At 54.2% G+C, this 24,550-nt stretch overlaps 1 protein-coding gene and 1 long non-coding RNA gene across 2 annotated transcripts; one reads left to right on the top strand and one right to left on the bottom strand.

Moving 5' to 3' along the window:
* Positions 1-2,451: 2,451 nt before the first annotated feature.
* Positions 2,452-4,776, bottom strand: LOC137461691 (uncharacterized). Its single transcript, XR_010993469.1, has 2 exons — positions 4,158-4,776; positions 2,452-3,286 (listed from the first exon to the last, which is right to left on the bottom strand). It is a non-coding gene; the product is annotated as an uncharacterized lncRNA (long non-coding RNA).
* Positions 4,777-5,449: 673 nt separating this feature from the next.
* LOC137487116 (1-phosphatidylinositol 4,5-bisphosphate phosphodiesterase gamma-1-like) lies at positions 5,450-24,240 on the top strand. Its single transcript, XM_068212776.1, has 32 exons — positions 5,450-5,985; positions 11,556-11,705; positions 11,815-11,908; positions 12,019-12,066; positions 12,799-12,883; positions 13,012-13,092; positions 13,184-13,218; positions 13,687-13,759; positions 13,866-13,967; positions 14,048-14,166; positions 14,243-14,328; positions 14,516-14,636; positions 14,727-14,895; positions 15,086-15,205; positions 15,384-15,491; positions 15,586-15,773; positions 15,963-16,163; positions 16,282-16,401; positions 16,663-16,846; positions 17,116-17,193; positions 18,383-18,486; positions 18,691-18,787; positions 19,686-19,752; positions 20,039-20,202; positions 20,318-20,414; positions 20,519-20,743; positions 21,418-21,566; positions 21,768-21,882; positions 22,000-22,161; positions 22,782-22,870; positions 22,971-23,155; positions 23,236-24,240. Exons 1-32 carry the CDS (start codon positions 5,766-5,768, stop codon positions 23,285-23,287), a joined length of 3,888 nt encoding a protein of 1,295 aa, XP_068068877.1. The 5' UTR covers positions 5,450-5,765; the 3' UTR covers positions 23,288-24,240.
* Positions 24,241-24,550: the final 310 nt, after the last annotated feature.

The raw sequence follows: 24,550 nt of genomic DNA, 5'->3' as shown, positions 1-24,550 counted from the left end.
TGTGGGACATCACAGAATCATGGAATGGTTTGCATTGGAAGGGACCTTCAAAGTCATGGAATTCCACTCCCCACCTGGGCAGGGACACTTTCCACTATCCCAGGTTGCTCCAAGCCCTGTCCAACCTGGCCTGGAACAATTCCAGGGATGGGGCAGCCACAGCTTCTCTGGAATGTCTTCCAGCACTTGTGAGTCTCTGGGGTCGTTGTGTCAAGATTTCAGGGAGATACCTTACTTAAAGTGTTAAAAAAAATGGGAGAGAATCCAGGAGGAAGTGGAAAATCAAGAGAGTGAAGGTTTAAAACCTATGTAGTCCCAAGGTCAGTGGTTGTTCCCTGCATCCTTTTCCTGAAGGATTGGGAAGAGTCTGGAGGTGAGTGAGCCATTCCCTCCTGTGCCAGCACCATCCATGGCATGGACTCATGGGATGTGAGTCCTGGCTGCAGGACTTTTTCCTTTTCCTTTTCCTTCTCCTTTTCCTTCTCCTTCTCCTTCTCCTCCTTCTCCTCCTTCTCTTCCTCCTGTCCTTCTCCTTATTTTTGTTTCTCCTTCCATTTTTCTCTCCTTCTCTCCCTCCCCACCCTCCTTTTCCTACTTTTTTTTTTTTTTTTTTTTTTGTCTCTTTCTCCTTCCCCTTCTCCCCTTTCTTCTTCTCAACATTTCCAGGGATGGGGCATCCACAACTTCCTTGAGCAGCCTGATCCAGCATCTCACCATCCTCATAGTGAAAAATTTCTTCTTTATCTCCAATCTAAACTTCTCTCCTTTCTGTTTAAATCCATCACCCCTTATCCTGTCACTCCAGGCCCTACTAAAAACCCTTCCTCCCATTCCTACAGAAATCCATGGACACAGCCCCAGCTCCAAGAGGAACTCAGCAATTATTTACCACTGAAGAAATTTGCTTCTTCACGAAAATGTTTCTCCTATTTTAACTCCAGTGGGAAAAAAAAAAAAGTGCTTCCCAAGGGCAAACAAACTCTCAACTCACATTTTTTGCTGATAACAGCAAGACTCCAGAGTAGGGCTCAAGGGAAGGAGATGTCTCCTGGGTTAGATGAAAAACAGAAAGGAAAATGTCAGGAACAGGAGAAAAACGGCCGCAGGATCCTAAAGGAAAAGCTGCTGTCATTTATCAAGTGGGTGCTGGTTTTTGGGGATGTTTCTTGTCTCTGGTAGCACTGCCAGGGCAGGAGCTGCACACAGACCTGAATCCACGTGTTTGTGAAAGGGAGAAACCAGAGGGATGATCTCTGTGCCTCCATGTCATTGTCATTCCCAGCTGGAATTATTTTCCAAGGTATTTCAAGTGGGAACAGAGAGCAAATCCTCTTCTTTCTCTTCTGCGTTCACCCATTGAATTCAGGATGGCTCATTTGGCAATTCCATGGAGGCAGAAGGCCCAACCATGGATAAAAAAACTCAGCTACGAATCAATTAATCCAAAAATGCCCTAAATCCTCTGCTTTGTGGGAATGGGATGGTGGGAGCTGTGACATCCCACGGCAAAATGAGTTTCCTTTACAGGACCCATCTCTGGGATCCAAGAGCAGGAGGTCGTGGAGATGCTGGAGCAAGTCCAGAGGAGGCCCTGGAGATGCTCCAAGGGATGGAGCCCCTCTGCTCTGAAGCCAGGCTGGGAGAGCTGGGAATGTCCAGACTGGAGAAGAGAAGGATCCAGGGAGACCTCAGAGCCCCTTCCAGTGCCTGAAGGGGCTCCAGGAGAGCTGGAGAGGGACTTGGGACAAGGGATGGAGGGACAGGAGACAGGGAATGGCTTCCCACTGCCAGAGAGCAGGGATAAATGGGATATTGGGAAGGAATTCATCCCTGTGAGGGTGGTGAGGGGCTGGGATGGAATTCCCAGAGAATCTGTAGCTGCCCCATCCCTGGAAGTGTCCAAGGCCAGGTTGGATGAGGCTTGGAGCAACCTGGGATAGTGGAAGGTGTCCCTGCCCATGGCAAGGGGTAGAACTGGATGAATTGGAAGGTCCCTTCCAACCCAGACCATTCCATGATTCTGATATGACTCCACCATATCCTGTCAATGGAAACATGGCTTTTCCCTTGCCAATTCCAAGGGATAGGATCAATCCACCAGGAAACCGTGGCAGAATTCCCAAAAATATTTGTTCATGTGAGAACATCCATATTGATCCAGCTTCAGCTGTGAAGGGGAGAGGACTTTGCTCCCCAACCGCTTGGGCCTTGGACTTTCCTTGCTTGTAAAGGTTGAGAAAGAAATCCACACGCTGCCAATTGTAAATATTTGGATTGGGAATATGGTTTGGATGGTCAGCATTGTCCAGCAGAGCTCTTCCAGGAGCGTGTGGCCATCCAGTGATCTGGTTCTATCCCAATTTAATGCCGCTGCAAAATTCCCACCTTGCAGGACCTGCCACTCCAGTGTTCCTGTCAAAAAACATTTGCAAATCCTTGTGGTTTCAGGAAATTTCACAAAAGCGCCAAAGAGAGGTGGACACAAACTTCCTGACAATCTGAGCCGTGGCTTTTGCTGGAAAATCTGAGGGGAAAGCAGCATCAGATGCTCCTTTGCAAGCCCTGGATGAGGGGGAAGGATGTTCAGGAAGAAGGAGGTGAATGTTTGAGACCTTTCTAGGGGCTTTTTTGACCTGATTCCTCTCCCAGCGGGATTTCTGGAGTTCTGTGGGCAGCACCACTTAGCAAAACAGAGGTCGATGCACATCCAAAAGTCACAGAGGGAATTCAGCTTGCTTGATTCCTCCTGGGACCATTTTTTTCCTGACATTTCACCCACTGAAGCTCCCTGTGTATTGGTGGGACACGTTTTGATGGAGCTTGGCACATCCATGGCTTTTCCTTGTCCTCCCGACAGCTCCACAATGTCCCAGTGCTTCTCCTGACCTGCACAGATGAGTCACATCCATGTTTTTAAGAAGATCCATGAATTTTGGGTGCTCAGCAGCACCAGTTTGGGGGCACACCACTATTCCTGGGGGCCACATGGAAACTCCAGCTCCTCTGCCTCTTCCAGCCTCCGTAGGGGTCTTTGCTCTGGGAACTCCTTTCTTCAAGCTTTGCTCCAGAGAGGCTAAAATTAAACCAGTGATTCCATTGCTGACTGAAAACAGAGCATTCCTTCTCCACCCACGTGTTCTGGATGGACATCAGAAGCCAAACCCTGGCTGCTCAGCCCCATGTGGAAAAACAATCTTCTATTCTGATCCTCCATCCACCGCAGCTCGCTCCAGTCAGGATGTTCAGTTCCCAGCCTGGCGTTCGGGGGATCTGAAATGGGATTTGCCTGGAAATGGAAAATATAAACACAAGCAGCCACTATCTCTGCAGCTTATTGCCCTGAACAAAAGCTTATTCTGCTCCAGAGGAGGGGGGGAAACAAGTTAATTCATGGATAAGCAAGGAAAATAAAATCCCTTCACGGTCTCCTTTCCAACCTGTATGTTCCCAGATTCTTTGGGAAAGTGGAGATTTGAAGGCAGCTAGTGGAAAGATGGACACTCTCTCTCTCTCTCTCTCTCTCTCTCTCTGCAACTCCAACCCTCATGGGGATAAAATCCTAAATATCCCAATCCTCACTGAGCCACTGCCAGGTGGTGCAAACTTGCTCCATGGCCATCCAGCCCCACTGGAGTCATGGAATCACAAAACAATTTGGATTGGAAGGGATTTTTGAAGGGCATCCAGTTCCAAACGCCTGCCACAGGCAGGGACACCTTCCACTATCTCAGGTTGTTTCAAGCCCTGTCCAACCTGGCCTTGGACACTTCCAGGGATGGGACAGACACAGCTTCTCTGGGAATCCCACTCTAGTTCCTCCCTACCCTCACAGGGAAGAATTTTTTCCAATAACCCATCTAACCCTGCCCTCTGGCAGTGGGAAGCCATTCCCTGTCTCCTGTCCCTCCATCCCTTGTCCCAAGTCCCTCCCCAGCTCTCCTGGAGCCCCTTCAGGCACTGGAAGGGGCTCTGAGGTCTCCCTGAATCCTTCTCTTCTCCAGGCTGGACATTCCCAGCTTTCCCAGCCTGGCTTCATAGCAGAGGAGCTCCATCCCTTGGAGCATCTCTGTGGCCTCGTCTGGATTTGCTCCAGCAGCTCCACATCCTCCTGCTCTTGGACCCCAGAGATGGAGGAAGCTCTACAGGTGGGGTCTCACCTGAGCAGGGCAGAGGGGCAGAATTTCCTCTTTTCCTCCTGCCCACACTGTGGGATGAGCCTCAGACGTGGATCTCTGGATTCCTGAACCTCCATCACTGGGATCCCCAAGCTCTTGAGGGTCCATCCCTGGACCAGCATCTCCTGTAGCATCCATCACAAGGATCCCAAATATTCCCCAGGAGAGCCCAGCACCACAAAATCCCCTCCTGGTCCAAATTCTCAAAGCGTGGAGCCAGGAAGGAATCCCCTGCCCACCCTGCGTGCCCCTGGTCCCCCCTCACCCTCTGCCTCCCCCAAATCCCTGCACAATTCCCAGAGCACCAGCTGGTCTTTTCCCACCCAAAATCCATCAAAGGGACAAAACAGGGGCTGTGACACCAATATATGTGCCCTGCTGCCTTCCCCCCTCTCTCCATATGTTCCTTCCCCACACTGCACTTCCCACCGCCTTCCCATCGAGCTGAGGCTGGACAAAACTCATGACAGAAGTGACTCCAATCCCGGTCACTCCTGGAGCTTCATTCCCAGCTCAGCGTCACAGCAGGGACAGCCAGGAACTAAACCCACGGCAGCTGCTTTCCTTTAACCCATTTTTTCCCCAAAAAAACCACACTTTTCCACCCAGGCAGCCCCATACCAGGGTGCCCCCCCAGCCGCAGGGATACCCCCCCAACCCCCAAATGCGATTTCCATCTGGAATTCCTCTAGATGTCACCCTCAGCCATCTTTTACACACACACACACACACCCACACCCACACACCCCCCCCTCCCCCGGCTCGCATTTTCCTTTCTCCAAGATCTTTTTTTTTTTTTTTTTTTTTTTTTTTTTTTTTTTAAATTCCTTTCTGATCTCTTTCCGGCCATGTGTGATTGCAGTTTCCTCCGGGCGTCCATTTCATCAGCCCGAAATTAAGGAGCAGCAGGGAAAAAAAAAAAAGGGGCGGCGGGCGGGCGGACGGTGGGAACCCCCTCCCCTTCCCCCCCCCGCCCCAATCCCACCTCCCCACCCACCACCAACCACACCAACCCCGCATCCCACATCCCTTCCCACCGCCATCCCGCTGCTCCCCAAAGCTTCCCAAACACGAGCTCTCGACACCCCATTCCCAACCCCGGCCCCGCTTGGCCCGGAGGCCGGGGGGAGGAGGATTTTTTTGCCACCTCACCACCATCACTTTTGGGGTGACTTGGCGCTTTTTTTTTTTTTTTGGCTTTTTTTTGGCCTTTTTTTTTTTTTTTTTTTTTTTTTGGGGGGGGGGGTGGGGAGTGTGGACCTGGATTTTTCCCTTCCCCACGTCCAAAAACTCATCCGCAAGCAAGGCCGGCGCTGTCTTTTCCCACCGCCGCTGGATGCCAGCGCCAGGGCCGGATCCAGCCTTGGTGACACGAAGGTCACGGTGCCTCCAGCCCGGCCTTTTCCTCCCCGCTGTCGCCAATCCCGGCTGCGTGTCCTGCCCGTGCTCCGCTCGTCCGTAGAGGAAACCCACGCCCGGGGCGATCCCAGAAAATCCCCAGGGGAAGCTTTCGGCCCTTTGGTTCCGTCCTCTCCTGCATGAGACAATCGCGGCTGTGCGGCTCCGCCGGGCGATGGCCGAGCAGTGAAGATGTCCATGGCCAGGCTCAACAGCGTCAATGGCTTCTTGGAGGACACCAGGATGGAGCCGGGGGACATGGGCAGGATCCTGCGCTGCCTGGAGATGGGCACCGTCCTCACCTTGTTCTACCAGAAGAAGTCGCAGAGGCCGGAGAGAAGGACCTTCCAGGTGAAGCTGGAGACGCGCCAGATCATCTGGAGCCGGACGCCCGAGAAGGTGGAGGGGGACAGTGAGTATCGGGGGGACAGGGAGGATTGGGGGGGACTGGGAGGACTGGGGGGACAGGGCAGTATCAGTGGCAGCGGTGTTGGGGGGCTGGGGATGTGCTGGTGGGGTGCTGAGCTGTATTGGGGTGACTGCCTGGGGGTGTTCTGGGCGTGTTGGGGTGTCCTGACACAGTGGGGTGAGTGGTTGTGGGGTGCTTGGATTTGGATGTGTTGGGATGTTCTACTGTAGTGGGGAGACTGATTGTGGGGTGCCTGGGTCTGTTTGGGTGTCCTACAGTGGTGGAATGATTGGCTGGGGGGGTTTCTGGGCGTGCTGGGCTTCCCAACCATGATAGGGTAACTGTGGGGTGCCTGACTTTTTTGGGGTGTCCTACAGTAGTGGGGTAACTGGTTGTGGGATTCCTGGTTGTGTTGGGATGTCCTACCATGGGGAGACTGCCTGTGGGGTTTGTGGCCATGTCAGGAGGTTCCACTGTGGTGGGGTGCCTGACTGTGGGATTCCTGGCTGTGGTGGGATGTCCTTCCATGGTGGGGTAACTGGTTGTGGGGTGCTTGGTGTTGGTGGGATGTCCTTCCATGGTGGGGTAACTGGTGGTGGGGTGCTTGGTCTTGGTAGGATGTCCTACAATGGTGAGGGGACTGTTCGTGGGGTGCCTGGATGTGGTGGAGTGTTCTGCCATGGTGGGGTGACTGGTTGTGGAATTCCTGGCCACAGGTGGATGTCCTACCATGGTGGGATGTCCCCCCCTATGGAATGTCCTACCACGGTGGGATATTCACCCTTGGGGAATGTGCTACCTTGTCAGGGTGCCTGGCCACGGGGTGATTCCCATAAAAACAGGAGCTGCTGGGCTGAGCATCCCTCACCTCCTCCATCCCACCTTGCAAGTTGTTCTGTGGAATCAAGCTGCTTCTGTTTCATCCCTGGGGATTTATATCCTCCCTGGCAAGGAGGGAAAAGAATGACCATCCCTGTTCCTGCTTATGGTGCTTTTTTAACCTCAAAACCCCACTCGAGCATTCATAAAAATCACCCTTCCATGTGGATTCACCAGTGGTTAGGAGGTTGTTGGGACTCCCAACAGTGGGAATTGTTGGGGCTCCGTGTCTTGGTGCTCATTACTTCAAAGCTTTAATTGAGCTAAAAAAATCCAGTTGATGGAAGCTGGGATTGGGGTGCCATGGAGCTAAACCATCACCTCATCCCACATCCCTGTGCAGGGAAGGAACTCAGTTTTGAGATGTCACCTCACCTGGGTGATGGCAAAATCCAACCTAGAGGTTTGGGAGGTACCTTTTTCCTGGAGAGGCTCCTCCAAAATCACCAATGACCCCCCCACCCCAGAAATCACCACCCACTGCTGATTCTGTGCAAGATCCAGCAAAATCCCCAGGAAACGTCAGCTCCTGCTTGGAGGTGCTGATCCCAAGGTGGAATTCCAGCTTTGAGCCAGGAAAAGGAGGGTGGCAGTAAGAGCTGAGCACAGGATCAGTGCTTCTCCGGACCTTCTGGATACAGGAGCAGATCTGTGGGAGCGGAAGATGATGGGAGGAAGGGCACCCAGTTTTAGAGAGGTATTTTAGGTCCTCACGGGGAAGAACTTGTTATCCAGTCATGGAAATAATGCATTTCCAGCTCCTTGTTTTTTCCAGAAGCACTGTGAGCTGCCAGGTCAGGATCTCAGGTTGCTCACGTGCTGTGCCTCAGTTTCCCCTCTGGAGCCTTAGGATCTGTCTTTTCCCATACAACAGCCTAATCTCCGCCATGGAAATGAGTAGGCATCCTCCAAGTTCATCCAGAAGGATGAAAAAAGGATGAAAATCCTTCTGTAAATATGTGATCCTGCCATGCTGTCCCACAATTCACTTTTCCTAGTCTGGAGTGGGAGAAATCCCCAGGGGGTGCTGGGCTGAAGCATCCTCACCCCCAGTCCATCCCTCTCTTCCCACTCTGGGATTTTATGGAAGTATCAGGATCTCCCAGATCTCAAGCCTGCCCCAGACCATTTTAAATCCCCCCCTTCAAGCCAGCATCCTTCTTGGAGAGGGATTAGTGGGAAGTGCTGATGTCTCTGTTAGGGACTGTCAAGGCCAGGACACAGATCCTGGCTCTCCCTTGGACCCCCAGGATAATTACACGCTTGGTTAAGCAGCCTCTGGACACGTGTCCATGTGTCCATGCCTGGGATCGTGTCCATGCTTGGGAATGCCTGGAGCATGGCCTCCAAAATTAACCTGGTCCTGGGGGGCTTCCAGCTCATCGCCCTCAGCACACCCCAGTTCCCAGTGCAAGGAATCTGGTGGAAAACAGCCCCCCAAAAAAGTATCTTTACAAGAAATTAAAGGAAAGGGGGGTTAAGGCAGCATGAAAAATCCAAGAGGTGGTTTGACAACACCTCCAGCCTTGTTAATAGCAAATAACTAGAATTAGGACTTTTTGGGGAGAAGAAAATCCAGTTGAGATTTATCACTGGACAAGGAAGAAATATTTTATTCCAGGTTTTAAACCACACCACAGGATCCCGGCAGGATATGGTCTTCCAATTTCCCCTGTCCAGGAGGGTCTGAGCTGCCACATCCTGCAAGAAGGCATGACCCAGGTGCCCAGGCCAGCAGGAATTCCCAGCACAACCATTCCTTCCAACCTTTTGCTCCCCTCCTAATGCCTGAAAAAATCTCCCAAGATCTCAGCATCCCTAAAATCCCACTGGGCAGAACCTGCTCCTCCATCATCTCCCCACCATTCCAAATCTTTTTTTTTGCACCACACTGCTCGCTTTGCATTAGAAAAGAAAAGGGATTTTCGCAGCTGGAACTGACTTCCAGAGTGTTTTAATCGCTCAGGACAATGGAGACAATACGGGGAGGAGTTTGGAGACGGAGTTCTGACAGGATCGAGGCAAATCCGCTGCAGATGTGGTTTCCAGGAAGCTGCTGCTCGGGTGTATTGTGCAGCCCCTCGCCTCTCCCTTTTCCCCTGGTTTTTCATGGGAATGGGCTATTTGCCCTGGGGAGAAGGATTTCGGGGTGTTGGTGGATGAAAACCTGCTGCTGGCAGCCCAGAAATTCCCCATGTCCTCAGTTCATCCCACAGCACAGGCAGCAGGAAAATGGGAATTCTGCCCCTCTGCCCTGCTCAGGTGAGACCCAATGTACAGAGCTGCCTCCAGCTCTGAGTCCAGCAGCAGAAGGATGTGGAGCTGCTGGAGTGAGTCCAGAGGAAGCCACGGAGATGCTCCAAGGGCTGGAACCCCTCTGCTCTGGAGCCAGGCTGGGAGAGCTGGGAATGTCCAGCCTGGAGACAGGACACAGGGAATGGCTTTGCCACTGCCAGAGGGCAGGGTTAGATGGGATACTGGGAAGAAATTCTTCCCTGTGAGGGTGCTGAGGCCCTGGCACAAGTTGCTTAGAGAAGCCGTGCCTGCTCCTGGATCCCTGAAAGTGTCCAAGGCCAGGCTGGATGGGATTGGAGCAACCTGGGATAGTGGAAGGTGTCCCTGCCTATTGGCAGGGGCTGGAATGAGATGAGCTTTAAGGTTTCTTCCAACACAAACCATTCCTGGAATTAGGAACAGCTCCCAGAGTTCAGGTGCCAGGCCAGATCCTGGAGGAGTTAAATCCAAGGAATACCAGCATTGCAACTTGTTAGCAAAGCCCTGGTAGCCACTGGCTCCTCACCACTCCCTGGCACCCTGTGGATGGGCAGGTATGGGGTCAAGTGGCTGCTTTTTTAACCTATTAACCTATTTTTATCCCCAAAATATGCCTGTTCTTGTGGAAGAGACTTTGCTCCGAGCCACGAGAGCCATGCGGTGACAACGGAGTTTCTTTCCTTGAGTTCTTGTGTCACTTTTGCTAAAATCCCACCCTGATCCGTGAAATTTGGCTTGCGGTCATCCAGCAAAAGAAGGCTGGATAAAGCCTCCACTGTTTCTGGAGCATTCACGCCAAGAAAAACTATTCTTCCCCTCTTTTCTTGCTTAATCAGCCCAATTCCTCCCCCATCCCTTATTCCTCCCTGCATTCAGCTTTTCTTTCCCCTTTGGATTCCCCCTTTGGATTCGGCCAAGGGTTTCCACCAAGGCACGTCTGCAGCCTTCCCCGCCACCACATCGGAAACACAGCCGGGCTGGAAATTCTCCGGGAAATGACCCATTTCCTCGGCAGGACAATACCCCTGGTGAGGTGGTCCAGCCTCCCTGGGTCACACAAAGCCCTTTCCGGTGTCGGTGGCTCATTCCCAGAGGACAAACCTGCCTGGGGGGTGATGGTTGTGGAATCAAGAACAATTTTGTGTGTTGTTCCTAATATTATGTTATTATTCTTGCTCTCAGTGAGATGTGTCCACTGGGAAAACTGGAAATGTCCCTTGGTGGAGTAGCAGTGAGGAAGAGCGTGGTCCGGAAACCCGGCCCTGCCGCCGCTGTTGGAGCTTTATTTAGCGGGATAATGAGGGAGCAGAGCAGCAGGAAAGCAACGCCCTGCGGTCCAAGCTGCCGGGGCTCCAAATTGCCACTTTTGGGAAGAGTTCTCCAAGGAAAACATGAGCTCAGCCTATCCCAGAGCAGGGTCTGGCATGGGGAGGAAAGGTGGCTGGAGATTTGCTGGTTGGGATGGGGTGGGATGAGCCTGGAGGATGCGTGGCAGCCACAAAAATGAGAAAATAGTGGGCAGCGCTGTCAGGGTGCCACATCTCCTGGCACACAAGCTCCTGGAGGACACACAGGGATGGGGGCCATCCAGCACATATAGGCAGGGCTGCAGGGACACCCTGTCCTTGGGACACAGATCCCTGGATGAGACTTTTCTGGGGCATCCTTGGTGCTGTCACTCATTGCAGGGACTTCATCCAGGGAACATCCTCCGACACAGATCCCTGGAGGACACATGGCTGTGTCATCCTGGTCCTCTCACACAGCTGTAGCAGCATTGCAGGGACCTCATCCTGGGGATATCCTGGGACATGGATCCCTGGAGGACACATGATTATGTCATCCTGGTCCTCTCACACAGCTATAGCAGCACTGCGGGGACCCCAAGCTGGGGACATCCTGGGACACAGATCCCTGGAGGACACAAGGCCGTGACACCCTGGTGCCATCCCACTCCAACGGGCAGTGCCATGAAGACACCCCATCCTGGGGACACGATTCCCTGGAGGACACGTGGCCATGGCATCAACAGTGGTGCACTCAGCTGCAGCAGCACTGCAGGGACACCCTGTCCTGGGGGCATCCTGGGACACAGATCCCTGGAGGACACAAGGCCGTGACACCCTGGTGCCATCCCACTCCAGCGGGCAGTGTCATAGGGACATCCCATCCTGGGAACACAGTTCCCTGAATGGACATGCCATACCCATGGTGCCATCGCACAACAGTGGAGGACACTGGGAATATGTCACCCTCAAAGACACGTGGCCACAGCACCCATAATTCCATCACACACTCCTGAGGTTATCCCATCCTGGGAATGAGGTTCTCCAGAGGACACATGTTCTGCTGGAAATCCTGAACCACTCACATGAGGTTGTGGTGGCAGGGAACAGTTTCATGTCCCTCTCTCCCCTCAGTCGACATTCGGGAGATCAAGGAGATCCGCCTGGGGAAGAATTCCCGGGATTTCGAGCGCTACCCCGAGGACGCTCGCAAGCTGGACTTCACCATGTGCTTCATCATCCTCTACGGCATGGACTTCAGGCTGCGGACGCTCAGCGTGGCCGGTGCGTTGGGTCTCTCGCCATTCCCTGTGTCCATCCTTGGAGTCCCACCCCCTTCCCAACATCCCATCATCCCCATCCCAACCTCATCACCCTCCTCTTCCTCCAACAGCTTTCTGCGAGGAGGACATCAACCTATGGATAACGGGGCTCAACTGGCTGGTGGCTGACACCCAGAGAGCCCAGACCCCACTGCAGATCGAGAGGTGAGGAAGGACCAGCAGATCCCATTTCCTGGTCCCTGTTTTGGGAAGAAAACCTGCTCTAGGCTTGGTCCTCTTTGAGATTGAACACTTGTCCATCTTTTTCTTCCCAGGTGGCTACGGAAGCAGTTTGATGGGATGGACCGGGCCAGGGAAGGCAGGTGAGCCACCAGTACGGTGCGTTCAGCTGGACAGAACCATATTCCCCCCGTTGCATCCCAAATCTGGAGGTTGAGCCAGACTGGGGGTGAGGTTTGTGGGACAAGGGAGCACCAGGGTTTTTGGGATGCTTGAAGGCACCAAAAATCAGAGATTGAGTGTAGGTCACATCCTTGTGACTGTGAGGACCACTGGGACCCATCCCCAATGCCACATTTTTACCAGTGCCAGAGGGGCCAGGGCATTTGTCCAGCCCATAATTATCTTCCCAAGACAGGAAAACCCAAAAACAAAGGGAATTTGGACTTAAATTATTATGGGAATAGGAATGGGCATCACTTCCAAGTAGGATGATGTCTTAAGAGTGCCCAGTTGGTTCTTGGATGCACTTCCTCTCCTTGTCCCTCTGCTCATACTCGTGCCAGACACCACGTAATTAATCTCAGAAACATGGAATCATGGAATGGTTTGGGTTGGAAAATACATTCAAAATCATCTAGTTCCACCGTCCACTAGACAAGTTGCTCCAAGCCCCATCCAACCTAGCCTTGGACACCTCCCAGAATGAGACATCCACAATATCCCTGGGTCCTATGCCACAGCAGGGACCCACAGGCCAGGAGGGTAGGATCCCTATGCCAGGCACCAAGATTTGGGGTGGGACCCTTGGTGTTGGGGGCTGAGACTCATCCAGGGATTTGGCAGTACCCTGACTCCAGTTTTCCCTCTGGCAGCATCACGGTGAAGGACCTGAAGGCGATGCTGCCCCAGGTCAACTACCGTGTTCCCAATATGAGATTCCTGCGGGATAAACTCGTGGTAAGGACCCTCTGGACCCCAGCTATGAGGGAGATGCTCTTCAACCCACCCCACATGGGCTGGGGCCCCCGTGGTGTCCCTGTTTCTGATGGAGGGGCCCCACTCTCATCCAGCCCCGTCTCCCACAGGAAGTGGAAGCCAGGAATGAGATGACTTTCTCCCACTTCATCCAGTTCTACAAAAACCTGATGTTTGATGCCCAGAAGTCGGTAAGATCCATGGTTTGGCCTCCCAAATGTCCCCATCCTGGTGGGATGTGTCCCCCTCCAGCTAAACCTGAACCCCTTCTCTGCCTTCCAGGTCATTGAGCAGCTGGAGCTCTCCTTCCCCTTGCGGTGAGTTCCCAGCTCCCATCCCAATCAATATTCCAAGAGTTGGATCCATAGAGTACAGCCAGGTTGTGGGGGAGAGCAGTGAATAGGAATGAGGATGGGAGAGGGAATGGGAGTAGGGATGGGAGAAGGGATGGGAATATGGGTGCAGAAAGGATGGGAGCAATGATGGGAGCTGGGATGGAAGCAAAGATAGGAGCAGGAATGGGAGAAGGGGTGAGCAGGGATGGGAGATGGGGCAGCTGGCAGGGATTTAGGGACATGTCAACCTGCCCTCCTCCCAGTATCCTCGGACAAAGCTGCACATTCCAGCTGGTGCCGGCCTCTCCCAGTCACAGGGTGGAGGGACTGGTGGGAATGGAAGTCATGGGGAGGCTGAGCTGCAGATGGGCACTGATGGCCTAAGCTCTGCCATGGGTTCTATCCCAATTCTTTCTCCTGCTCCTCACTGGTGGCTGCTCCTTGTCCCAGGAATGTGGACCGCCCTGAGTTGTGCCAAGTGTCCCTCTACGACTTCCAGAAGTTCCTGCTCCATGACCAGAAGGTGGGGTTTCCCTGAGAACTCTGCAGCCTAAGGAACCCACATGGGATGCTCCAGCCCAGTTCCCCCACAACTGTTCCCCCTAACAACAGCCATGTTTGTATCCCAGGAATCCTGGGCCAGTGATGTGGGCGTGGTGCGGGACTACATGTGCTCCTACCTCAAGGAGAGCTCCAACGAAGCGTCGGATCCCTCCTTCCAGCTGGATGAGGTGGGTGGCCCCACACAGTGTCCCCTCAGGAATCTCGCCGGCACCATCAGGCTCTGACCTCTCCGTTTTCCCCCCCTCAGTTCCTCACATACCTCTTCTCCAAGGAAAACATGGTGATGGATGCTAAGTATGAGCGTGTGGTGCCTGAAGAGATGAACCACCCCTTGTCCCAGTACTGGATCTCCTCATCCCACAACACGTAAGGAATTTTCCCCACATGGGCGTTCCTCAGGGACATCCATGAGCATCCCGTCATCCTTGTCTCTCCTCTGCAGGTATCTGACAGGAGACCAGTTCTCCAGTGAGTCCTCCCTGGAGGCGTATGCCCGGTGCCTGCGGATGGGCTGCCGCTGTATTGAGTGTGAGTTCCACCAGCCCTTCTTGGGGATGCTGGAACCCCTTATGTCCCATCAAACAGACCATTCCCTGCCCCCATCCCATGGCACCAGGGCAGAGGGTTTTTCCCTGTCATCTGGGTGCTCAAAAAAATGGTTCCCAGCACGTAGTTGGTGGCAAACATGAATTAACCAAGGTGTTTTCCTTCTCAGTGGATTGCTGGGATGGCCCGGACGATCTCCCCATCATCTACCACGGCCACACGCTCACCTCCAAGATCAAATTCCTGGATGTGCTGCACACCATCAAGGAGCACGCCTTTGTCACCTCTGAGTAAGCCCCAGCTCTCCCAATGATCTCTGAATTCTGGGAACCTCTCCCTCACCTTCATCTGAGGCCACCTTTCCTGCCTGCCTGCTCCAGGTTCCCCATCATCCTCTCTATCGAAGACCACTGCAGCATCGTCCAGCAGAGAAACATGGCCTGCCACTTCAAGAAGGTTTTTGGGGACATGCTCCTCACCAAGCCAGTGGACATCAACGCTGATGAGTTGCCCTCACCCACCCAGCTCAAGAAGAAAATCCTAATCAAGGTGTGGAGCAGGCAAAACCCCTCTTTGCAGGAGGGACACAGATTGTGTTGGGTTCTACACCAAGAGATGGTCAATGAGAACAAGGGATGGTGGGAAGGCACCTGTGGGAGGTTGATCCTGAGGGTTGGGAGGTCAGTGTAGCAGGGACACCATGGCCACCACTGAGCTCCCCTCCCTGGGTGTCCCCCAGCACAAGAAACTGGTCGAAGGGAACCTGTACGAGGAGGTCTCAACTGCCAGTTACTCAGAGAACGACATCAGCAACTCCATCAAGAATGGAATTCTCTACCTTGAAGACCCCATCGACCACGTAAGGGAGGCTCTCAGGGGTTGAGTGGGATCTGTCAGACACTGGGGTTTGGGATGGGCTCTCCTAGAACACTGCCATGCTGTGAGGGAGAAGAAAGGGATTAAAAACCCCATCCCAAAGCTCTATCCCTCTGTGTCATCCTCTTCCTCACCCCACCGATGCTCTTCCTCCTTCCCAGACCTGGAGCCCTCATTATTTTGTCCTGACAAGCAACAAGATTTACTACTCAGAGGAGACATCCCGCTACCAGTTCAACGAGGATGAAGAGGAGGTGGAGCAGAAGGAGGTGCGTGAAGGGCAGGACGCGCCCACAGGGCGAGGTGACAGCTCCGTGGGCAGGGTCACAGGGTGACAGCACCCACTTTGGGATGAACTTGCAGGAGTTCAACAACAACGAGCTGCACTTCACGGAGAAGTGGTTCCACGGCAAGCTCGGGGGTGGCCGTGACGGGCGACAGATTGCGGAGAAGCTGCTGCACGAGTACTGCACTGAGACGGGTGGGAAGGACGGCACCTTCCTGGTGCGCGAGAGCGAGACCTTCGTGGGCGACTACACCCTCTCCTTCTGGTAGGAGCTCCAGCAGGGAGGTAGGATCCCACCCTCCCTGGGTGACCCTCCAGTCACTGCCTGGTTTGGTTGCTGGAATGGCTTTTTTGGGGGAATTGTCACCTTTTTGTGCAGCTCGTAGACCCCAAAGTGTGGGATGGTGGATATGTGGACCCAGACTGACTTGGCTTTCTCCCACCCCCATGGCAGGAGGTCCAGCCGGGTGCAGCACTGCCGGATCCACTCGCGGCAGGAGGCCGGGGCCACCAAGTTCTACCTGACAGACAACCTGGTCTTCGACAGCCTCTACAGCCTCATCTGCCACTACCGGGAGGTGCCGCTGCGCTGCAACGAGTTTGAGATGCGCCTCACCGACCCTGTCCCCCAACCCAATGCCCATGAGAGCAAAGAGTGAGGATCCTTCCAATCCCCATCCCCTTGATCCCATGGGTCCACCAGCCTCCTCCACACCCAGCAGGGTGTGGAGATACCAATGCCAGCCCCCTGTCTCCATGTTCTCCCTGGGCAGGTGGTACCACGCCAGCTTAACGCGTCTCCAGGCCGAGCACATGCTGATGCGGGTCCCGCGGGATGGAGCATTCCTGGTGAGGAAGCGCAGCGAACCCAACTCCTACGCCATCTCCTTCCGGTGAGTGTGGCCACCACAGGGCCACTTGGGCTTGGCCAAGCTGAGGTCTTGTGATAACTTGTCTGTTCTGACCCCGAGCTAGGTGGCAGGGGTTTGCTGTGGGTGACACAGTGGGACACGTGATGGTGTCATGAAGGGGAAACCCTCTCCACGACGCCCTTGGGGTGGTCACCTTTGGTGGCATCCCCAAGCCCATCCCCATCATGGAGCCAGAATTTGGCCACCCCTCACCCATCCCATTACTGTCTCTCCTGGCCCCAGGGCGGAGGGGAAGATCAAGCACTGCCGCATCCAGCAGGAAGGGCGGCTCTTCATGCTGGGCAGCTCAGCCGAGTTCGAGAGCCTTGTGGACCTCATCAGCTACTATGAGAAGCACCCGTTGTACCGCAAGATGAAGCTGCGCTACCCCATCAACGAGGAGACCCTGGAGAAGATGGGCACCACTGTGAGTTCTCCCAGCAGTGGGGATGGTGGAGGTTCTGTGCCACAGGCAACCAAACCCCATCCTCAGCTCCACCATCTTCAGAATTTTGGTCGGAGCCCAACCAGAACTGGCCAAGCTCGTTCCACTGTCATCACCCAGCATTAAAACTCCACCATAATTCCCTTTTCCAACAATTTGCAAGGGGTTATTAGATCCCACTCAACCTCCTCTCATCCCCTCACAGCCCCTGCCCACACCCAGGTGACCCCCTCAGGTATTTCTCCTTGCAGGAACTGGACTATGGAGCCCTGTATGAGGTGCGGACTCCCCACTTCTACGTAGAGGCCAACAAGATGCCAATGGCCAGGGTAAGGAGCCAAGCTGGTGTCGTGGGGAGGTGGTGGGTGGTGGGATATGGCAGTTTGAGTGCTGAGGTTCCTGGGTGGTCCCTCCCCAGATCCACACCTCCCAGCACCGCTGACCAGAGAAATGGTTGAGTTGTGCTCCATTTCTTTGACCCTCAAGTGATGCTGGAGCTGGACACAGCCAACATCACCATCACTTGGGGACAGTCCGAGCTCCAGTGACAACACTGTCAAAGTGTGGTGGGGGACAGGGCTGGAAAGACCCCAGCCTGGAGCAGGGACCTGGCAGAAGTTTGCCCCAACAGCAAGGAAATTCCTTTGTTTGCTGAAACAACCCCTAAAAAAGCAGGAACCCCTAAAAAGCAGGTCTAGGGTCAGTTCCCAGGTGGTGCAGTCTCCATCCTCAGGGGTTTTTGGGACTTGATTGTTCTTGGAGTTGACCCAATCTCCACCCTTGGGGGTTTTTGCAACTGGATATATCTTGGATGGAAGAGGCTGGACTGGAGCCCTAAGGTTCCTTTCCTGTGATCCTGCAATCCCATGGCCCAGCACTGCTGGTGCCTTAATGGTCCCTTTGAAGCTAGGTAAGACCACACACAGGAAAACTTAACTCAGAGGGGTTTTTTCCAGGGAATGTGGTAATATCAGAGGATTAACCCTTCAGTGCACCAGGAGAAACCTTTGGGGATTCCAAAAAAGGAACCTGATCTGCTCTGAATTGGTGATCTTGCAAGACCACAGGCACCTCCAGCCCTCCTGTCCCCTCTAACCCATCCCACTGCCGTGAGCAATTTGGAAGCTGGAGAGGGACTTTTTGTCAGGAACTGCAGATAGGTCAAGGAGTAATGGATACAAAATGGAGGAAATTCAGGTTAGATATTAGGAAGAAATTTTTTACTGTGAGGGTGGTGAGACACCAGAATAGAGAAGTTGTGGATGCCCCATCCCTGGAAGTACCCAAGGCCAGGTCAGACAGAGCTTAGAGCATCTAGTGGTAAGTGTCTCTGCCCATGGTGGGATGGGTTGGAATGTGATGACCTTTAAAGTCTATTCCAACCCCTTAACATTCTGTGATGCCATGATTTGGGGTCAGGATCCCCCACACTCCACTATGGGGGCTCGAGGGGCTAGGCTGAGTGGGGCACCAGGTGCTGGGTGGTGACACACGTGTCCCTCTTCCCGGTGTCTCCAGTGCACGGTGAAGGCTCTGTATGACTACAAAGCACAACGGGAGGACGAGCTGTCATTCTGCAAGCAGGCCATCATCCACAATGTGGACAAGCAGGACGGCGGCTGGTGAGGGCGGTCACTTGGGTGTCACCGTGGGTGGGAGATGGAGGGGACACCCCGGGTATTCCCACAGCGGGTTTTAACTCAGCCTCCTTCTTTGTCCCCCCACCCTTTCTCCAACCACCCCCTGGCACCGCATGCAGCAGGGACACCCCTGTCCCCCCCTCCCCAAAATCTGTCCGCTCGCCTTGATCCTCTCACCCCTTGCAGGTGGCGGGGGGACTACGGGGGCAAGAAGCAGCTCTGGTTCCCGGCCAACTACGTGGAGGAGATCGTCGGCACCCAGGCACAGGAGCAGGATGAGGCTGTGAGTGCCACCTCCCCGAGATTCTGGGAGCAAGGACACTGGAGGCTCCCAAGAGCCTTGACCAAATCCAGACCCTTATCCTGAGGCTGGGAAATGCTCACAATCCTGCTCTGGCCTAGGCCCTTATCCAGAGGCTGGGGAACGTTCCTGACCCTACTTCAACTTGGACCTATTTCTGGGAGTTTGGAAATGCTCCTGGTTCTGTTCCAGCCCATATCTTTATCCAGAGGCTGTGGGATGCTCCCAGCCCTGCTCCAGCTTGGACCCTTTTCTGGAAGCTGCAGGGTATTCCAAGTCTTGTACAAGCCCAGATCCTTATCCAGTGGCTGAGGAATGCTCCTGGTCCTCTCCAGCCCAGACCCTTACCATGAGGCTGGGGGATGCTTGTGCTCCTGCTCCAGTCCAGATTCTTATCTGGAGACTGAGGGATGTTCTTGGCCCCACTCCCACTTAGACAATTTATTAGAAGCTGAAGAATGCTCCCAGTCCTGTTCCAGCCCTGATCTCTGTCTGGAGGCTTGGTGATAATCTTGGCCACACTCCAGCTTGGATCCTTTCCTGGAAACTGCAGGATGCTCCCAGCCTTGCACCAGCCCAGACCCTTATCCAGAATCTGGGCGATGCTCCTGGTCCCACAGAGTCAGGGATGCTCTTGATCCTGCTCCAACCCAGACCTTTATCCAGAATCTGGGGGATGCTCCCAGCCCTGTATCAGCCCAGACCCTTATCCAGAGGCTGGGGGATGCTCCTGGTCCTACTCCAACCCATTTCTTGGGGTGATGCTCCTGGGTGTTTTTTCCTTTCTTTTCCTCAGATTTGTCCAACTTGGAGGGTTGGGTGGTGACTGCCTGTAACCCATAGGCCTCCCCCATTTTGCCTCCTCCTTCCTCTCTTGCAGTCATCAGAAAACAGCCCCCTGGGGAACTTCCTGAAGGGCTTCATCGATGTCCCATCCTGCCACGTCGGTGAGTGTCCCTCCTTATGGATTTGGAGGGAATTTGGAGGAATTGGGATGTCCAGATGATTCGGGGGACATTTTCCCTGGATTCCAAAGGCGTGTTTCAGCATGGAAAGCTGAAGCCACACACTGGAAAAAATGGGATCCTCACAGGAGGAGGATCCTGATGGATGGTGGGGTGCCAGGAAGGGCTGGTGGGGGCCCGGGAGCGGGACCGCTGAGGTTTCGTTTGCTCCACAGAGCCATCCATTGGGAATGTCTTCAAGTAAAGCCCCCCTCTGATGTCCTTATAGTTATCTCCAAAGACGGGAGGAGCTCCAAACCATTTGTCTTCACCATCCATTCCCAGCAGATGTCCCACGCAGCCCAGTCGCTGGATGTGGCCGCAGACACGCAGGAGGAACTCAGCGAGTGGGTGGCCAAGATCCGAGAGGCCACGCAGAACGCCGACGCCAGGGTGAGGGGATGCAGAGGATGGGGCTGGATGGTCCCTTTCTCTTGGAGATTGTTCCTAATATCTCCAAAGGAAGAGTCTGGGGGAAGACTTGCAGCTCCTGTTTTTCCTGGTGCAGATGCAAGAGGGGAAGATCATGGAGCGGAGGAAGAAGATTGCCCTGGAGCTCTCAGAGCTGGTCGTGTATTGCCGGCCGGTGCCGTTCGATGAGGACAGTAAGTCCTGGAGAAGTGGGATAAAGGCATGAAGTGTGGAAGAGACAGGTGGGAAGAACTATCCAGATCTCATTCCTTCCCTGATGGCCACTTGGTGCTTGCAGAGATTGGCACGGACAAGGCTTGTTACCGGGATATGTCCTCCTTCCCGGAGACCAAGGCAGAGAAATACGCCAACCGCAGCAAGGGCAAGAAGTTCCTGCAGTACAACCGCCGCCAGCTGAGCCGCATCTACCCCAAAGGACAGCGCCTGGACTCCTCCAACTATGACCCACTGCCCATGTGGATCTGTGGGAGCCAACTCGTGGCCCTCAACTTCCAGACGCCCGGTAAATCCTGCTCCTGGGGTTGTTGTTGGGCTCATCCCTGCAGGTTGTCTCAAAATTCCCATTCCCAATCCTTCTGCCCTGGGTTGTCTTGTTGGAGGTGGTTTGGGTGATCTTTCCAACCTTTGTCTCCATCCTCATGGGGACAGAAGTGGTTTGGATGCTCTTCAACCTTTTCCTCATCCTGATGAGAACACAGGAGGTGGTTTAGATGATCTTTCCAAGCTTTGTCCTCATCCTGATAGGGATAGAGGAGGTGGTTTGGATGATCTCTCCAAGCTTTGTCCTCATCTTGATGGAGACACAGGAGGTGGTTTGGATGATCTCTCCAAGTTTTGTCCTCATCTTTATGGAGACACAGGAGGTGGTTTGGATGCTCTCCAACCTGTGTCTCATCCTCATGGGGATGCAGGGGGTGGTTTGAAAGATCTCTCCAACCTTTGTCCTTATCCTGGTGGGGACAAGAGTGATTTGGATGCTCTCACGTCTTTGTCCTCATCCCAATGGGGATATCTCCATACAATCCTTGGGTGATTGATGCAAAACTCGGCTGCATCCCTCCTCCAACCACAGTTGGGGGCTCTTAGTTGGGTTTGCAGGGTAGAACCTTCTAACCAAGGACCTTGGGGAGGTCCCTGAGCCCCACGCTCAGATCTGCTCTGTCCCCATGGCCACAGACAAACCAATGCAGCTGAACCAGGCACTCTTCATGCTCGGTGGCCGCAGCGGCTACGTCCTACAGCCGGACATCATGAGGGATGAGACCTTTGACCCCTTCGACAAGAACAGCCTGAAGATTGTGGAGCCCATCACAGTCCAGCTGCAGGCAAGTGTGCAAGGACAGCAAGACAACCTTGAAGTGGTCATCATCAAGATGAGAAATCCTTTCGTATTTTTGGGTCAACCAGAGGTGGTTTTTACCTCTTCCAGCTACATATTTGCTCCATGGAGCTTGTTACTCCTGGGAGGTCTTCTTCATCCAGTGTGGCCAGACCTCACCCTCTTCTTCTTCCCCTTTCTCCCACAGATCCTCGGTGCCCGGCACCTGCCCAAGAATGGGAGGAGCATTGTATGCCCCTTCGTGGAGGTGGAGGTTTGCGGCTCTGAGTATGACAACAGCAAGAACAAGACGGATGTTGTAGGTGAGAGACCACATGGGTGATGTCCCCACCCTTAGGGACATCCCTGACTCTGCCCTCTGTAGTCCTCTTGAGAGGACATGTGGGTGATGGGGCTGGGTTTTGTGCTCTCTCCCACAGCCGACAATGGCTTCAACCCCGTCTGGCTCTTCAAGCAGTTTGTCTTTGACATCAACAACCCCGAGTTTGCCTTCCTCCGCTTCGTGGTGTATGAGGAGGACATGTTCAGTGACCCCAACTTCTTGGCACAAGCCACCTTCCCCGTCAAGGGCCTCAAAACAGGTATGGTCTTTCCATCATCATCATCGTCGTCATCACCTCCATCATAGTCATGGAATCACAGAAGGGTTTGAGTTGGATGGGGCTTTTAAAGGTCATCTTGTCCAACCCCCCTGCAATCATCATTATCTCCATCATTATCATCATCATTATCTCCATGATTAAGTCATGGAGTCATGAAGGGGGTTTGGGTTGGAAAGGACCTCTTAAGGTCTTCTAGTGCAACCCTCCTGCAATTGTCATCATCGTGATCTCCATCACTGAGTCATGGAATCATAGAAGGGTTTGGGGAGGAAGGGGCTTTTAAAGGTCATCCACTCCAAATCCCCTTGAACCATCATCTTCATCATCTCCATCATAGATCATGGAATCATAGAAGGGTTTGGGTAGGAAGGGACCTCTAAAAGTCATTGAGTCCAACTCCCCTGCATTGTTATCATCGTCATCATGACTTCCATCATTAAGTCATGGAGTCATAGAAGGGTTTGGGTTGAAATGGACCTCTAAAGGTCTTTTAGTGCAAGCCCCTGCAATCATCATCATGATCTCCCTGGGGTCCTGGCAATGGTGTGGGGCTCGGACCCTGCTGTGGTGCTGAGCTCAAGTTGTGATGTTGTGTCCAGGCTATCGGTCGGTGCCTTTGAAGAACAGCTACACCGAGGACCTGGAGCTCGCCTCCCTCCTCATCCACATCGAAATCATCAACGCCAAGGCAGGTGGCCCAGGCAGCTTGGGAAACCTGGAACAAGGGGAACCAACTCTTTGGGGTGTCCTGCCCACCACACCAGCCTCACACGCTTGTTTTGGAGCAGGAGGAAGATGAGGAGAACCTCTACTCGTCCATCCAGCAGCTCCGGGACCGTGCCAGCGAGCTCTCCAGCCAGGTCTCCAGCTACGAGCGCACCAACGGCTGCGATTCCCGCTACCAGCAGCGCCTGGACGAGCTCCGGGCAGCCCAGGAGAGGCTCATGGAGCTCACTGAAGTCCGCAACCGCAAGTGAGTTGTCCCCTCCCTGTGGCTTCGGGAGGTCCCCCTTGGGGGAGGGTCCCTAAGGTCACCACCCTGCTCCCCACCAGGTTGATGGAGAAGAAGAAGAGGGACCGGCAGATGGTCACCAAGCGCAGCTGAGCTGGAGGGACTTGAGCTGAGGAGCTCCCCCAGCCACCTCCTCTCCTGCTACAAAGGGAGGTGGGGTGGTCACATCCAGACCTCCCACCACGCCCAGAGCTGGGTGACAGCAGCGTGACAAATTCGGGGATGAGAGGGGACCTTGGGTAGCTGTGCCTGTGATGGGGGTGAGGCGGGAGGTGGGACACTCTGGCTTCAATCCCAGGTGCCTCCAGCTTCATCCCATGTTCCCTGGGGCTCATGGCCACATCCTTATCCTCACAAGGTGGCCACAGTGGCTCTTCCTCACCCAACGTTCCCAATGTCCCATCATCCCATGGCAGCCCCATGACCGATGGGGAAACTGAGGCACAGGGGCCCAGCTGGCCCAGGATAGGGCAGGACCAGCCACCTCCATCCTGGGCACAGGTGTCAGGACTGGCTGGTGGTGAGGCACCAGGATGGGGACACAGGGGACACTTTTGGGGGGGTTAGGGGGGGTATTTTGCTCCCCTGCTATAAATACCTGTATTTTCTTCTTTTATGCAGCGTGTACATATGGCGTGGGGGGAGGGAGTGTCTGTACCAGCCACAGTATTAGGGCACAAGGGGGACCCCAGAATGTCCAGACATGTCCCAGCATGGGACCAAGGGAGCAGGGGACCAAGTCTGGGGCTGTTCCACAAGGCTGTCCCACAAGGCTGTCCCACCTGTGACAGGGTGCCCTGAGTAGGCACCTGGTAAATACAGGCAGCAAGGTGGCCCCAGAGGGGACATGAATGCCCCCAAAGTGACCCAGAGTTGTCACCAAACTTTGGGAATGGGGACAGATCCTACCAGTAAAGCCAGCTGAGGTGGTGGCCAGCCTGGCGGTGGCTGGGGACATCTTGGGGTGTCCCCTGGGGTTGGGGTGTCCCGGCAGTGGGGACCTGTGTATTCTTTGTATGAAAATAAATCTATTTAGCCAATATTTATACCCTGCTGCTGCGACCTGGTGTCCCCTCCCTGCTCTGCTGCCACCTCCATGTCCCCAGGGTGGGTGATGTCCCCTGGGAGGTGGCTTGGTAGTCCCAGATCCAGTGTGTCACCCTTGTCCCAGCAGCAGTGGGGACACTTGGGGGTGTGTTGTGGCAGGCAGGGCCACCCAGGAAGGACACAAGGCAGAGGGACACAGGGACAATGGGTACAAGGTTGTGGGGACACAGGGCCATGGGGACATGAGGCCATGGGGACAGAGGGCTCTGGGGACACACAGCTATGGGGATGCAGGATCACAGGGCCATG

Source organism: Anomalospiza imberbis, chromosome 1 (assembly GCF_031753505.1).
Source record: "Anomalospiza imberbis isolate Cuckoo-Finch-1a 21T00152 chromosome 1, ASM3175350v1, whole genome shotgun sequence".
NCBI classification, from domain to species: domain Eukaryota; kingdom Metazoa; phylum Chordata; class Aves; order Passeriformes; family Viduidae; genus Anomalospiza; species Anomalospiza imberbis.
This window is presented reverse-complemented; position numbering and strand designations above follow the sequence as displayed.